Raw genomic sequence first — 14285 nt, 5'->3', positions numbered from 1 at the left:
GCAACAATACACAAAGACTCAGAGAGAAGGAGGAAGATTTACCAACCAAACAGAGAGTAAAAATAAACTAATAAACAAAAAGCAGGAGATGCAATTCTCGCCTCTGATAAAGTAGACTTTAAAGCAACAAAGATCAAAGAGGCAAAGAAGGATATTACATAATGGTAAAAGGATCAATGTAACAAGAAGAGCTAACGATTCTATAGATCAACGAGATAGTAACTTAACAAGGACATCCAGGACTTGAACTCAGACCCGGAACAAGTAAACTTAATAAACATTTATAGAACTCTCCACTTCAAATACACAAAACATACATTACCACCTCACACCTATTAGAAAAGTGACTATATAATTGGAAGTAAATCACTCCTGAGTAATCGCATAGCATTTCATAGGTTTAAATGAAATATTGGTTGGCTGTTTGTTATCTTCTTCCCTTATTCCTTCCTGATTACATCATTAAGTATAATTATCATTATAAAAGAGGTTTTTAATAACCATTACTAAATTGCGTTCTAGCCTGGGCAAGAAAGCAATACTCCCATTCTCTCTCCCTCTTTCTTTTCCTTTTTCCTCCTCCCCATTCTCTCTCTCTCTTTCTCTTCCTTTTTCCACCTCCCCATTTTCTTTCTTTTTTCTTCCTCCTTTTCAAAAAAAAAAAAAAAAAAGAACAAGAACACAATGATTCAATTTATATAAAATTCTAGAAAATGTAGATTAATCTCTAGTGACAGAAAGATGACCAGCATTTTCTGCCCATGGGGTGCAGAGGAGGAACAGAGTGGGAAGATGATTCAGAGAGACCTGAGTACATTTTTGGGGGAATGGCCATGACCATTTTCTTCACAGTAATGTTTCATAGGTGAAATATATAAAATATACATAAATATATCAAAACTCATCCAACTGCACACTTTCAATATGTGTGGGTTTTTTGTGGATGTCAACTGTACCTTTACACATCTGAAAAAAGAAATTAATGGAACAAAATAAAAAATCTGGAAACAAGCAAACAGATTAATACTGAGTGTAGAATAAGGTGGCATTTCAAATTTATAAGAAAAAAATCATAAAAAAACAGAGGTTAGCTTGCTAGCCAATTTTAGAAAATTCCTTATGAATTTAAGATTAATATCTAAGAAACTAAACAATAAAACTAGATGAAAACAAACATTCATATATTCCTGAAAATAAAATAAAATTCCTACAAACTGGAAAAGATGGATTACTGTGTCACCATAGTAATAAGTAGCCATGAGTTTTAAGCCTACATCAATTTACTTCAGCAAACACACTTTGCAAGCCAACTAATCAATGTCATCCCCTTGTTTCTGTAAACCAGCCAATCAGGGATGACTTAATCCAATATGCATACCTCTGTGGGCAAATCAATCCACAAGAGTCTCGACTGAGTAACTACCCTTCTTCAGAAAGTGCTGACGTAATTGTCTATCTGAAAGCCTGCAATCACTGAACTGTACTCTTCTCAAATATGTTATATAAGGCCAATAGTCTCTAACTGCAGTAAGCAAAAAATTCAGCTTTCTCTTTATTTCAGATAGAACAGAGGTCTCACCATCCTCTGACGATTCTGGAGATCCAACCAAGATTATTTTGAAAACTCTTCCCAGGCAATATTCCAGGGATTCTTAGACCAACAATGCACTCACTGGGTCCTTGTGTTTAACTTTCTTCTAAAGATCTGCTGTCAAGTGAGTCAATCCCAACAACCATCTGAGGTGTGACCAGTTTCATTAAGCTCTAGTTGCTGAATTTATTTTATTATCCCAATATTTATAATCAAACAGGCCTTTGTCATTAGCCTTAGGTCTTCATATAAGGCAATTAGCCTTGCCTGTTTACGTAAAATAGACCTTTTGGTTTAGAAGTACAGCCTCTGGTATATAATTAGATCTAGATCTTTGTATGAGGTCACTAGCCTTTTTGTTTTGAAAGTATATCATTTGAAGATATTTTTGCTATTTACTTTTTTTTTTTTCAAATAGGGTCTCACTCCATTGCCCAGGCTGGGGTGCAGTGGTGTGATCACTCACTGCAGCCTTGACTTACCAGCTCAGGTGATTCTCCCACCTCAGCCTCCCAAAGTGCTGGGATTACCAGCATGAGCCACCATGCCCAGTCAATTATATTTTTCATTTGCTTGCTTTGCTTTTGCTGTTGTTTATACTTATAATGCGTTTTTGTTTGTTCTGGACTGTCTTTTCTGCTCAATATAAAGAGGAGTACTCTTTAGGAGAAGCCAGATAAGGCTTCAAACCAATTCAGACCATTCCTGAGAGCTTATGGTTGGAACCCATTAGACCAACAAGCCAATCATAAAAATTTAGTCAAATTCCCTAACTCCAAATGGTTCCTATCAGTAATTTTTCATTCACTGACCCCAATCCTTCTCCTAAATTCCCATTTTTCCTTGTTGTATTCAGAGCTGAGCCCAATCTCTCTCCCATACTGCAAATCTCCATTGCAGGGATCCTTGTGCCCACTGCACTGGTTCTGAATAAAGTCTGCCTTATCATTCTTTAATAAGTGCCACAAAAATTTTTTCTTTTTAACAGAAATCACAACTAGATGCATTACAGTAAAACTCTGAAAGCCAAAGATAAAAAAAAAAGTAAAAATATAGCAGTATCACTGGTGGTTGATTTGTCAACACAAACAATGTAAACCAAGGGCCACGTGCAATACCTCACACCCATAATCCCAGCACTTTAGGGGTCAAGGTAGGAGGATAACTTGAGGCCAGGATTTTGAGGTCAGCCTTAGCAACACAGTAAAACCACATCCCAACAAAAATAAAAATAAAATAGGCTGGGAACAGTGCCTCAAGCCAGCACTTTGGAAGGCAAGGTAAGAGAATGAGCCCAGGAGTTCAAGACCAGTCTTGGCAACATAGTGAGATGTTGTCTCCATGAAAAATTAAAGCATTAGCCAAATGTGGTGGTACATATCTGTAGTCCCAGCTACTTGGGAGACTAAGTGGGGGGATTGCTTGAGTCCAGGAGTTTGAGGCTGCAGTGAGTTGTGATTCTGCCACTGCACTCTAACCTGGGTGATCACATAAGACTCTGTCTCAAAAAAAAAAAAAAAGGAAAGAATGTAAGCCAGATGATATTTTCAAAGTGCGAAAAGAAATAACTGCTACACCCAGAATTCTAAGTTAAAGATAAGCTGGAAAACATTTTTAGATAAAAATTAAAAGAATTTGTCATCAGGCTGGGTGCAGTGGCTCACGCCTGTAATCCTAGCACTTTGGGAGGCCGAGGTGGGTGGATCACCTGAGGTCAGGAGTTCAAGACCAGCCTGGCCATCACAGTGAAACCCCATCTTTAAAAAAATAAAAATAAAAAAAGAATTTGTCATCAGCAGAGTCCACATTAAAGGACATATTACAAGGAGTTTTTCAGGCAAAGGGAAAGTAATCCCATATAGAATCCTAAGAGATGCAGGAAGGAATCAAGAACAAATAAAATTTCAGAAGACAACATTAAAGAAAAACTCCCAAAGCTCCCAAAAGGCCAAGATGGGGTGAGGAGAGATATACAAAGATTCTGGAATCAGAAATTAAAACGGCTTTAGATCTTTCAACAGTAAATCTAAAAGCAAGGACAATGGAGTAGTGCCTTCAAAATTCTCAGGGAAAAGTATCTCCAACCTAGACCTATAACCTAGAGTTATATATTCAATCAAACAACTACTTTGTAAACTAAAGACACTTTTCAAACATGTATCATCTCAAAATCATTTCCTCCAATGCACCTTTTTTCTGAAAAATACTGGAGTACATATGCTACACCAAAACAAGGGAATAAATCAAGAAAGTAGCAGTTGTGAGATCTGACACACAGGAGATTCCCCGTAAGGAGGGAAGTGGAACCCCAAGACAGTGATGGTCCAACCAGCCAAACTGAAGCCCATCAGGTTCTAACAGACATTTCTAAGACGGTATTGAATTCAGTAGGAATGGGTCATTAAATGAATTGACAACTTAACAGTGACATAAGAAAGTAACCTTACTTAGTAAACCTTAGTTGACTCACTACCTTTCAGAAGTATGCAAACCATTTCCGGGTGATGAAAAGAAAGGCTGCTACATTTTTAAACACTGAGCTCTTCTCACCTCCAAGAAAATAACTGCTCTTCTGTGGTTTCCAGTGATCCATGAGAACAGGGGACGAAGGTGGTAGAACACCAAGCCAGTAACAGCTACAGGGGACAAGGGCGGACTGAGCCTGCAGAGCTCCCTGACAGCCATGGACATGCTCTCTGGGCTGAGCACTTGGGCAACAGGGTAATGCTGGACACAGGACTTCTCATTATCTTGGAGAAGAGGTTCTCAAAGCTAGATCTAAAGTGATCTAGACCACCCCAAAAATATAATATTTGGGGGAAAGGGGAATGAAACTGACAAAATATCGAGTTTCAATGTATAGTGAAGGGATTACATAACTACGTGTGAATCTGAGCTTAAATTAGTGGTAAGTACATATAAAATTATATACTTAGGGAAAAAAAAGCTGGGCATAGTGGCACAAACCTGTAGTACCAACTACTTGGGAAGCTGAGGCAGAAAGATCACTTGAGGCCAAGAATTCAAGGCTGCAGTAAGCCACAATCATGCCTGTGAATAGCCACTGCACTTCAGTCTGGGCCATGAAATGAGACCATGTCTCGAAGAAAGAAGGAAAGGAAGGAAAGGAAGGAAGGAAGAAAGCAATTCTTTTTAAAATCCAAGATAAACAACTGTGCAGAAAATAAAAACAAAATACATTTCTTTTTTTCCCCCAGGCGAAGTCTTGCTTTGCTGTCCAGGCTGGAGTACACTGGCACAATCTCAGCTCACTGCAACCTCTGCTTCTCAGGTTCAAACGATTCTCTTGCCTCAGCTTCTGGAGTAGCTGGGACTACAGGCCAGCTCTTTTTTTTTTTAAGTAGAGATAGGATTTCACCATGTTGGCCAGGCTGGCCTCAGGCTCCTGACCTCAAGTCATCCACCCACCTAGGCCTCCCAAAGTCCTGGGATTATAGGCATGAGCCACTGTGCCCGGCCAAAATAAAATAAATTTCAATAAATATGGAAAGACATGCCATATTTTTCAATAGGGAAGACTCAGGGAACATTATCTCTAGTCAATGACCATCAAAATGCCAACTGACTTTTTTTTTGTAGACAGAGTCTCACTCCGTCACCCAGGTTGGAGTACAGTGGCACGATCTTGGCCCACTGTAACCTCTGATTCCTGGGTTCAGTCAATTCTTGTGCCTTAGCCTCCCAAGTAGCTGGAATTTCAGGTGTGTGCCTCCATGCACCGCTAATTTTTGTATTGTTAGTAGAGACGGGGTTTCACCATGTTGGCCAGGCTGGTCTGGAACTGCTGACCTCAAGTGATCCGCATGCCTCGGCCTCCCAAAGTGTCAGGATTACAGAGGTGAGCCATCCTGTCTGGCCAAAACAAAATAAATTTCAATAAATGGAAAGACATTCCATCTTTTTATTTATTTATTTATTTATTTTTTTAAAGACGGGGTTTCACCATATTGGTCAGGCTGGTCTTGAACTCCTGACCTCAGGTGATCCGCCCACCTCAGCCTCCCAAAGAGCTGGGATTACAGGCGTGAGCCACCACGCCCAGCTAAGACATTCCATATTCTTCAATAGGAAGACTCCGTGAACATTCTCCCTAGCCAATGCTCATCAAAATGCTGACTGACTTTTTTCTTATTTTCACTAAATTATTCAAAAGATCAAATGAAAGAATATGTGGGTGACAATTACCATGAAAATTCTGAAAATAAAATTCTGACAAATATCAAAAACCAAAAAAAGTACAGTATTTTAGACAGAATCACATTGGTTTGGACCAATGGATTAAACTGAAATGTTCAGAAATAAATCCAGATATTTTATCATATAAGGTAGTGATTTAAATCTGTGGAAAAGGCCGGGCGCAGTGGCTCACGCCTGTAATCCCAGCACTTTGGGAGGCCGAGGCGGGTGGATCACGAGGTCAAGAGATCGAGACCATCCTGGTCAACGTGGTGAAACCCCGTCTCTACTAAAAATACAAAAGATTAGCCGGGCATGGTGGCGCATGCCTGTAATCCCAGCTACTCAGGAGGCTGAGGTAGGAGAATTGCCTGAACCCAGGAGGCGGAGGTTGCGGTGAGCCCAGATGGCGCCATTGCACTCCAGCCTGGGTAACAAGAGCGAAACTCCGTCTCAAAAAAAAAAAAAAAAAAAAAAAAAAATCTGTGGAAAAAAGGATGTTTTTCAATAAATTATGTAACAGTACAGAGACAACCATGATAATCCCAACTTCATATCAAGATAAATCCATAGGGTTTAAAACACTGAAGACAGGCAGGGCACGGTGGCTCACGCCTGTAATCTGGCACTTTGGGAAGCCGAGGCGGGTGATCAGCTGAGGTCTGGAGTTTAAGACCAGCCTGGCCAACATGGCAAAACACCATCTCTACTAAAAATACAAAAATTAGCAGGGTGTGGTGGCCCGTGCCTATAATCCCAGCTACTCAGGAGGCTGAGACAGGAGAATCACTTCAACCTGGGAGGTGGAGGTTGCACTGAGCCGAGATCACACCATTGCACTCAAGCCTGGGCAACGAGAGTGAAACTCCATCTCAAAAACAAACAAACAAACAAACAAACAAATTGAAAATAAAGGTAAGTAGTTCTTTTTTTTTGAAGACAGGGTCTCATCTGCCCAGGCTAGGGTACAGTAGCACTATCATAGCACATTGCAGCCTTGAACCCCTGGCCTCAAGTAATTCTCCCACCTTGGCCTCCCAAAGTGCTGGGATTACAGGCATGAACCAGACCATCCCTGGCCAAGTAGATCTCTCTAGGCAGGAAAAAAAGGCATTTACTGAACATACACTCGAGAAAACTAAATATATAAAATCAAAGGCAGAAACCATAAAAAAAAATAGTAAATCTGAAGACACATCTTTTATTTACTATTCTTGAACATTTACTACGTGCAATTAAATAAAACTTACAGAAGGCAATTGGCTTGGACTGGGCTCCTGCACTAGGCCCAACAGAACAAAGCAAAATGGAGTTACTCATGCTGAAGTTCCATGCCACCAAATAGAAACTAAGATCTTTATTTGACTTCCTGAGAAATCAGGAGAAAGCGATAATAGCCAAATCCCCAAACAGGCCAGCTTTAGCATGATAAAGATGTTCCCTCTGCTTTAACCTTTACAAGGAAAGTAACAAATGACCAATCTGCTTTTTTCCCTGTTTCTACTTCCTTGGTCCTTTTCTGTCCATAAGGCCAAAAACTCCACTGCTCAGCTCATAGAACCCTCAAGGTGTCACCCAATTCATGAACTGTAAATAAAAGCCAATAATTGTGTCTTCTGACAGTGGTAAGCCCTATATCAGGTCTAAGTGTACAGTGTGAGCAAAAAAGACATGGCCTCTGCCAGAGGAGTTGACAGTCTAGGAGAGACAGAATAAATAATTACAGAAAAGTTCAAGACATCTTCAGCTTCTCTTACTCCACAAGCAGTGAGGAAATCAACTTAAGCGCTACTTTCAAAATATAGATGTCCAGAATCTGACTCCTTACCACCTCCCCTGCTACCATCCTCCCAGCTCCACCAATTACAACAGCCTCCTGACTGGTGTTCCCACTTCCATCCTCACTCTGCCAAGTCTATTCTCCACACAGCAACAACAGGGATCCTTTTACAACCCAAGTCGGGTCTTGCCACTGCTCTGCTCAAAGTCCTGCATTTCACTCAGAGTGAAAGTTAAAACCCCCACAAAAGCCCTACAAAGCCCTAGGTAATCAGCTCCTCCATCTGCTCTGGCCCTCCACCACCCTGCTTGCTCACTCAGCTCTAGCTACCCTGCATGCACCTGCACCAGGCCTCTTTCTGTCTTAAGGTCTGTGCCTGAGCTGTCCACCTGCCAAAAGCTTCTTCTCCCATATATTCACCTGGCTAACCCCTTACCTCTTTCAGGTGTTTGCTCAAATGAGCTTGACTACTCTACTTGAAACTGCAATTGTCCACCCCTTGCCCCACTACTTCTGATTGCCCTGACCCTGTGCTCTACTTCTTTTTTCCATGGCTTTTATTGCTTTTAATACAACTATACAATTTATTTTATTTATTATTTACTGTTCATCTCTCCTGGTGCCAACATAAGCTCCGTGAGGGGAGGGATCTTTGTTTTGCTATCTGATAGGTCCTAAGACTCTGGTTCATAACTGGAGCTTGGAAAGTATACTCTGAAGCAATGAATGAAATGATCAGAGAAGCAAAGATTTACAAGCCTGGTAACACCCAGTGGTTGTACATAGCTGATGGGAAAAGAAACTGAATAAATCTTCTACAGGGTAATTTGTCAAGATATTAAAAGGCTTTAGAATGTTCAGCCCTTCCATTAAGTAATTCGACTTCTGAGTATATGGCCTAAAAAAATCAGATGTACAGAGACTTATGTGTAAGATGGGACATGCAACCATTAAAAATTGCACACATCTGGCCGGGCACAGTGGCACATGCCTGTAATCCTAGCACTTTGGGAGGGTAACGTAGCCGAATTGCTTGAGCTCAGGAGATTGAGACCAGCCTGGGCAACATGGTGAAATCCCATCTCTACTAAAATACAAAAAATTAGCTACTTGGGAGGCTGAGGCAAGACAATCAATTGAACCTGGGAGGCAGAGGTTGCAGTGAGCCGAGATCCTGCCACTGCAGTCCAGCCTGGGCGACAGAGTGGTGAGACTTTGTCTCAATTAAAAAAAAATTATACACATCTGTATTTACTACAGTAACATATACATTGTATATAATTATATGCAAACTCAGGATGTGCATATATCAAAGTAAGTTCTCCTAACCACAAATTTAAATAAAATTCCTTCTCAAAGCACAGCAGATGTCTATTTAGATGCTTATCTCAGTAGGACTTAGGGACAAGCGCACAGATATTCAGTTCAGTTATTCTACAACTAAAAATCCAAATAGGGTCAGGTGCCATGGTTCATGCCTATAATTCCAACACTTTCGGAGCCTGAGATAGAAGGATCCCTGGAAGACAGGAGTTCAAGACTAGCCTGGGAAATATAGCAAGACTCTGTCTCTATAAAAAATAAAAATAAATTTAAAAATTAGCTGGGCATGGTAGCAAGCCTGTAGTCCTGGCTACTCAGAAGGCTGAGGTGGCAGGATCACTTGAACCCAGGAGTTCAGGGTTACAGTGAGCTATGATCAAACCACTGTATTCCCACCAGGGTGACAGGACAAGACCTTGTCTCTGAGGGAAAAAACAAACAAATAGAACAATGTCTAATCTGTATTATTACCAGCTGTTACTGAACATTTCAGAAAATCATCAGCATGTTAAAGACAGGTCCCACCATTCACTCACATGACATCCAGCACAGAGTCATTCCGAATGACCTTATGAGAGACATCAGCTAGCAAGAAGAGCCCTCCGTCTGTCCTTCGGATGCTAGCTGCATAGCCTGGCCAGATCTGCAATCTGGAGAGAGAGGTGGTCTTAACTGTAGGATTTTCAAAGAACACAGATACCTTCATGCCCCCATGTGAATAATACTTTGAGGTGATACTGCCCTTCCCTAAGAGTAATGAGAAAGCCTCAGGAAACTAAGTTAATCCACATCATTGCAAACTTAACAAACAAACAAAGGAAGAGATTTAACTGATAAATTGTATTCACTACCATAAACTGCCTCTGAGATTATGGTATTAAATACAATGTAATGAAAAATTTCTTTCCAGAATATTCAAAAGTGAGGAAGAGGAAAAAAATACCAACCTGTGTTGCTGTAGTACCACAGCACTTGTAGGGTCATAAAAGTTTCTCCCCACAAGCTTCATATCTAAAAGTTTCATTACCCTGAAATAAAAAGCAAGTATGAGTTTTTAACAGAAGAATAATAAAATTATGTTCCCTTATCCTTAGCTACATTTGCCTTTGGAAGTCTGAACGGTCAGAAATGTTTGTGCTCTTTGCAGAAGATAGATTTTATAATGAGAACCGCCTTTTTAAAAGAAAACCAACAATCACCAAAGCATTTGACTGAAAAAGGAAAGCAAAATGACTGCAGTCTTTTCCACTTACTAGCTGAACAAACACTGAGTTGATTTCCCAGGTTTGATTTACATTACTTTTCACTATTAACTAAGAAGAATGCAAGGGAACCCAGTGCTAAGTTTGTAAATCTGGCAAACGGAGTTATGTTTTTTCCTGGCAGTTCAGCTTACTAGGTAGAAATTACGTTCTGTGTTTCATTAAATAAGAGGTAGTCTGAGAATAGCAGCTGTATGAAAATTAGGATGTTTCCAAATAAGTTAAACAATTATAAGCTGTCTGTAATCTAAAAATTTAGGAGACTGAAAAAAAATCCTTCCAACAAATATTTTTACACACAACCTCTTTAGGTCGCCCCCTTGCTACTGGCACCATTAAATATACATTATAAACAGCTGCTTTCAAAGTTCCTGAACACATCCAGAGGAACCCATGCCCCTATCCAGCTACCTCCAAACCTAATTTCATATATTTGAATCTGGCCTATCACTTGTGAGATAATTTTTGAGTTAAGTTAGCCTCGATGCCATCCATTTATTCATTAAATGCTTCCAAACCCATCTAGAATATACTGTCAGGTATTACCATCCAAGCATCTTGAAGAATACTACTGCAAATACAAGACTGAAGTTAAGGGAAAATAAAACTTCAGCTGTTTTCTCACCGACGGAAAACAACGTTGTAGAAGGGAATGCACAGGTCAGAGGAGGGCTCCAGGATCTTTGTCATCTGAATCTTAATGCTGATTTCAGCACCATCTGTTTTCCTGTGACTTTTTAACTCAAGAACCTAACAAATAAATACAAGTAAAACAAAATGACAAAACTAAGAACTAATGATCAAGTCCTCATCTAATTCAATGGTGCTCTTATAAACACTGAAGTATCTTAAAACATTTTTGAACTTTCCCCCTCACTTTGCTGCCCACATTGGCAAAACCACAGCATGCCAACTACAATTTAGAAACAATTTAGTAAGAGAATCCCAACCAAGTTCACATTTGCAATTGTCAGTTACTCTGTATCACTGAGGTCAGACTTCCAATCATTCCTCTCGTGTAAGAATGTGCTTCTTGAGGAGTTCAAACCTAAAATGTGCTGTTATGTACTGCAGAAATCTGTCTTTCCCTCTATGAACAGAAAAGTACAACTCGAACGTTCAGGAAGTCTATGGTTTCCTACCCTCAAAACACCAGTGCTGGGCTAGATGCAGTGGCTCACTCCTATAATCCCAGGACTTTGGGAGTTCCAGACCAACCTGGGCAACACAGCAAGACCCAATCTCTTAAAAGCCAAACCAGGTCAGGCGCGGTGGTTCACGCCTGTAATCCCAGCACTTTGGGAGGTCGAGGCAGGCGGATCACGAGGTCAAGAGATCGAGACCATCCTGGCCAACATGGTGAAACCCCGTCTCTACTAAAAATACAAAAAATAGCCGGGCATGGTGGCACGTGCCTGTGGTCCCAGCTACTCGGGAGGCTGAGACGGAAGAATCGCTTGAATCCAGGAGGTGGAGGTTGCAATGAGCTGAGATTGCACCACTGCACTCCAGCCTGGAGATAGAGCAAGACTCCGTCTCAAAAAAAAAAAAAAAAAGCCAAACCAAACAAAAAACACCAGAGCACTTCTTTTAGGGTTCATCTAAAAGTCCATTTCCTGTTTGGTCTCACTTGTTGAAGCTTAACAGGCAGATAGAGAATAGATCCATCAAACGCAGTGACGTTGCCGGTGACAGCTTGATGGTCCTTCAACATGCCGAACCTCATGCTTTTGCATTCCACATTGGGGCTGGAAAATAATGCAGAGGATTTTCCTTTAACTTGACTCACACAACAATCTTCACCACCGCTGTGCAACAGGTGCTAGTTACCCAGTAACTGCTGCTCCATCTAGCGGCCATATTAAAAGTGATCTATCTGACCAGAACTTTGACTCAAGAATAACTGTTCACAGCTAAAACATCAGAAAATATAGGTTTAAAAAAAAAATAAAAACCACCCCTAAATTCTACCACCAAAGGAAACTTGCCTTAACATGTCAGTGTATATTCTTTCATATATACACATTTTTTATGAGATGGAGTCTCACTCTGCCACCCAGGCTAGAGTGCAATGGTGCGATGTCGGCTTACCAAAACCTTCACCTCCTGGGTTCAAATGATTCTCCCTTTCTGTTTCCTTAACATTTGTCAATCAATATTCAGAGAAAGGTTACTCCCCTTTTTAAAATTTTTATTTATTTACTTTTTGAGATAGGATCTTGCTCTGTTACCCAGGCTGAAGTGCAGTGGGATGATCATAGCTCACTGCAGCCTCAAATTCCTGGGCTCAAGTGATCCTTCTGCCTCAGTCTCCCAAGTAACTGGGACTATAAGTATACCACCATACCTGGCTAATGAAAAAAAATTTGTTTGCCCCAGCACGGTGGCTCATGCCTGTAATCCCAGCACTTTGGGAGGCTGAGGTGGATGGATCACTTGAGCCCAGGAGTTCAAGACCACTCTGGCCATAGTGGTAAAACCTCATTCTACTAAAAATACAAAAGAAAGTAGTGGGGTATGGTAGCGTGTGGTTGTAACCTCGGCTACTTGAACTCCTAACCTCAAGCATCTCTCCCTCCTTGGCCTCCCTAAATGCTGGGATTACAGATGTGAGCCACTGCACATAGCCCTCTCCCCTCTCTTTAACGCTCACTTCTTTGCTGTACGTTTCACAAGCCTGTTTCCTGGATCCATTTCCCCCTCTTTTCTGGCTCCTTCCCTCTACCTGTTGAATGTGCTCAGCTCTGCTTTCTTACCTCATAGAAACTGTTAAAGCAATTCTGTTGCCTTTTTCAATGATTCCATTTCTCATTCTCTTACAAACTATTTAAATGAGTGGCCAAGTCACTGGCTACTTCTCATGGCCTATGCCCTCCTTTGTGCTTTTCATCTTTCCTTTTTTTATTTTTCTCTACAACTATAACAAAACTACTAGAAGATGACCAAGAATGCCCTCACAAGCAAATCCAGTTACTTTCTTTTCTGGGGCCAAAGCCAATCACCTTCTCATTCTCTTCATTCAAATGGATCCTCCCTTTGGTCTTCCTAACATACCTTCAGGATATTTTCTCCCTAACCATTCCTTTCTTCTTTCACTGCACTTCTTCCTCTTGTGTCATCAACTAGCAGCTGTCCTTCACAAATTCAGCCTTCCTAGTATAGCTATCAGCCTTCCTAGTATAGCTACCTTTAGAAATAGTGTGGAAGTTTCTGGCCAGGCATGGTGGCTTATGCTTGTAATCCCAACACTTTGGGAGACCGAGGAGGGTGGATTATTTGAGGTCAGGAGTTCAAGACCAGCCTGGTCAATATGGCAAAACCCTGTCTCTACTAAAAAAAAATACAAAAATTAGCCAGGTATGGGAGTATTTGCCTGTAATCCCAGCTACTAGGGAGGCTGAGGCAACAGAATTGCTTGAACCTGGGAGGCAAAGGTTGCAGTGAGCTGAGACTGCATCACTGTACTCCAGCCTGGGCGACAGAGTGAGACCCTGCCTCAAAAAAAAAAAGAAACAGTATGAAAGTTTCTTTAAAAAACTAAAAATAGTACTACAGGTGATCCAACAATCCCACTTCTGGACATTTAACCAAATGAATTGAAATCTGTGTGTCAAAGAGATATATGCACTCCCAGGTTCACTGCAGCACTAGTCACAACAGGCAACACATGGAAATGATCTCAGTGTCTACCAATGGATGAATGGATAAACAGTGGTATACATACACAATGGAATACTATGTAGCTTTTAAAAGGAAGGACATCCTGTCATTTGTGACAATGTGAAAGAATCCGGAGGACATTCAGCTAAGTGAAATAAGACAGGCACAGAAAGACAAATACCATCTGATCTCACTCATATATGGAATCTAAAAAAGTTGAGTTCATAGAGCAGATAGTAGGAAGATGGCTATCAACGGCCATGTTAACAACAGCATGTATTCCAAAATTCCTGAAAGAGATTTTAAATGTTTTCACTACAAAAAAACTGTTAAGTAGGTGAGGTGACAGATGTCAATTAGCTTGATTTAATCTTTCTACAATGTATACATATATCAAAAATATCACATTGTACCCATACAGAGACACAATTATTTTTCAATTAAAAAAACTGAGATATCTATATCTTCTCAT

General features: G+C 40.6%; 1 protein-coding gene across 3 annotated transcripts in view; it reads right to left on the bottom strand.

Moving 5' to 3' along the window:
• The window catches only part of PIWIL2 (piwi like RNA-mediated gene silencing 2), a 73557-nt gene that overhangs the window by 53887 nt on the left and 5385 nt on the right, over positions 1–14285 (bottom strand). For all 3 annotated transcript variants that reach the window (XM_064368681.1, XM_064368682.1, XM_012435348.2), the window contains exons 6-9: positions 11784–11901; positions 10779–10903; positions 9839–9919; positions 9428–9541 (exon numbers count right to left, since the gene is read on the bottom strand). In XM_064368681.1, the coding sequence (XP_064224751.1) occupies positions 9428–9541; positions 9839–9919; positions 10779–10903; positions 11784–11901 (438 nt within the window). The remainder of the gene's footprint in view (positions 1–9427; positions 9542–9838; positions 9920–10778; positions 10904–11783; positions 11902–14285) is intronic.

Source organism: Aotus nancymaae, unplaced genomic scaffold (genome assembly GCF_030222135.1).
Source record: "Aotus nancymaae isolate 86718 unplaced genomic scaffold, 86718_ANA_hifiasm-v0.15.2.pri h1tg000079l, whole genome shotgun sequence".
Taxonomy (NCBI): Eukaryota; Metazoa; Chordata; class Mammalia; order Primates; family Aotidae; genus Aotus; species Aotus nancymaae.
Note: the sequence above shows the minus strand (reverse complement) of the source record. Positions and strands in the feature narration are given on the sequence as shown.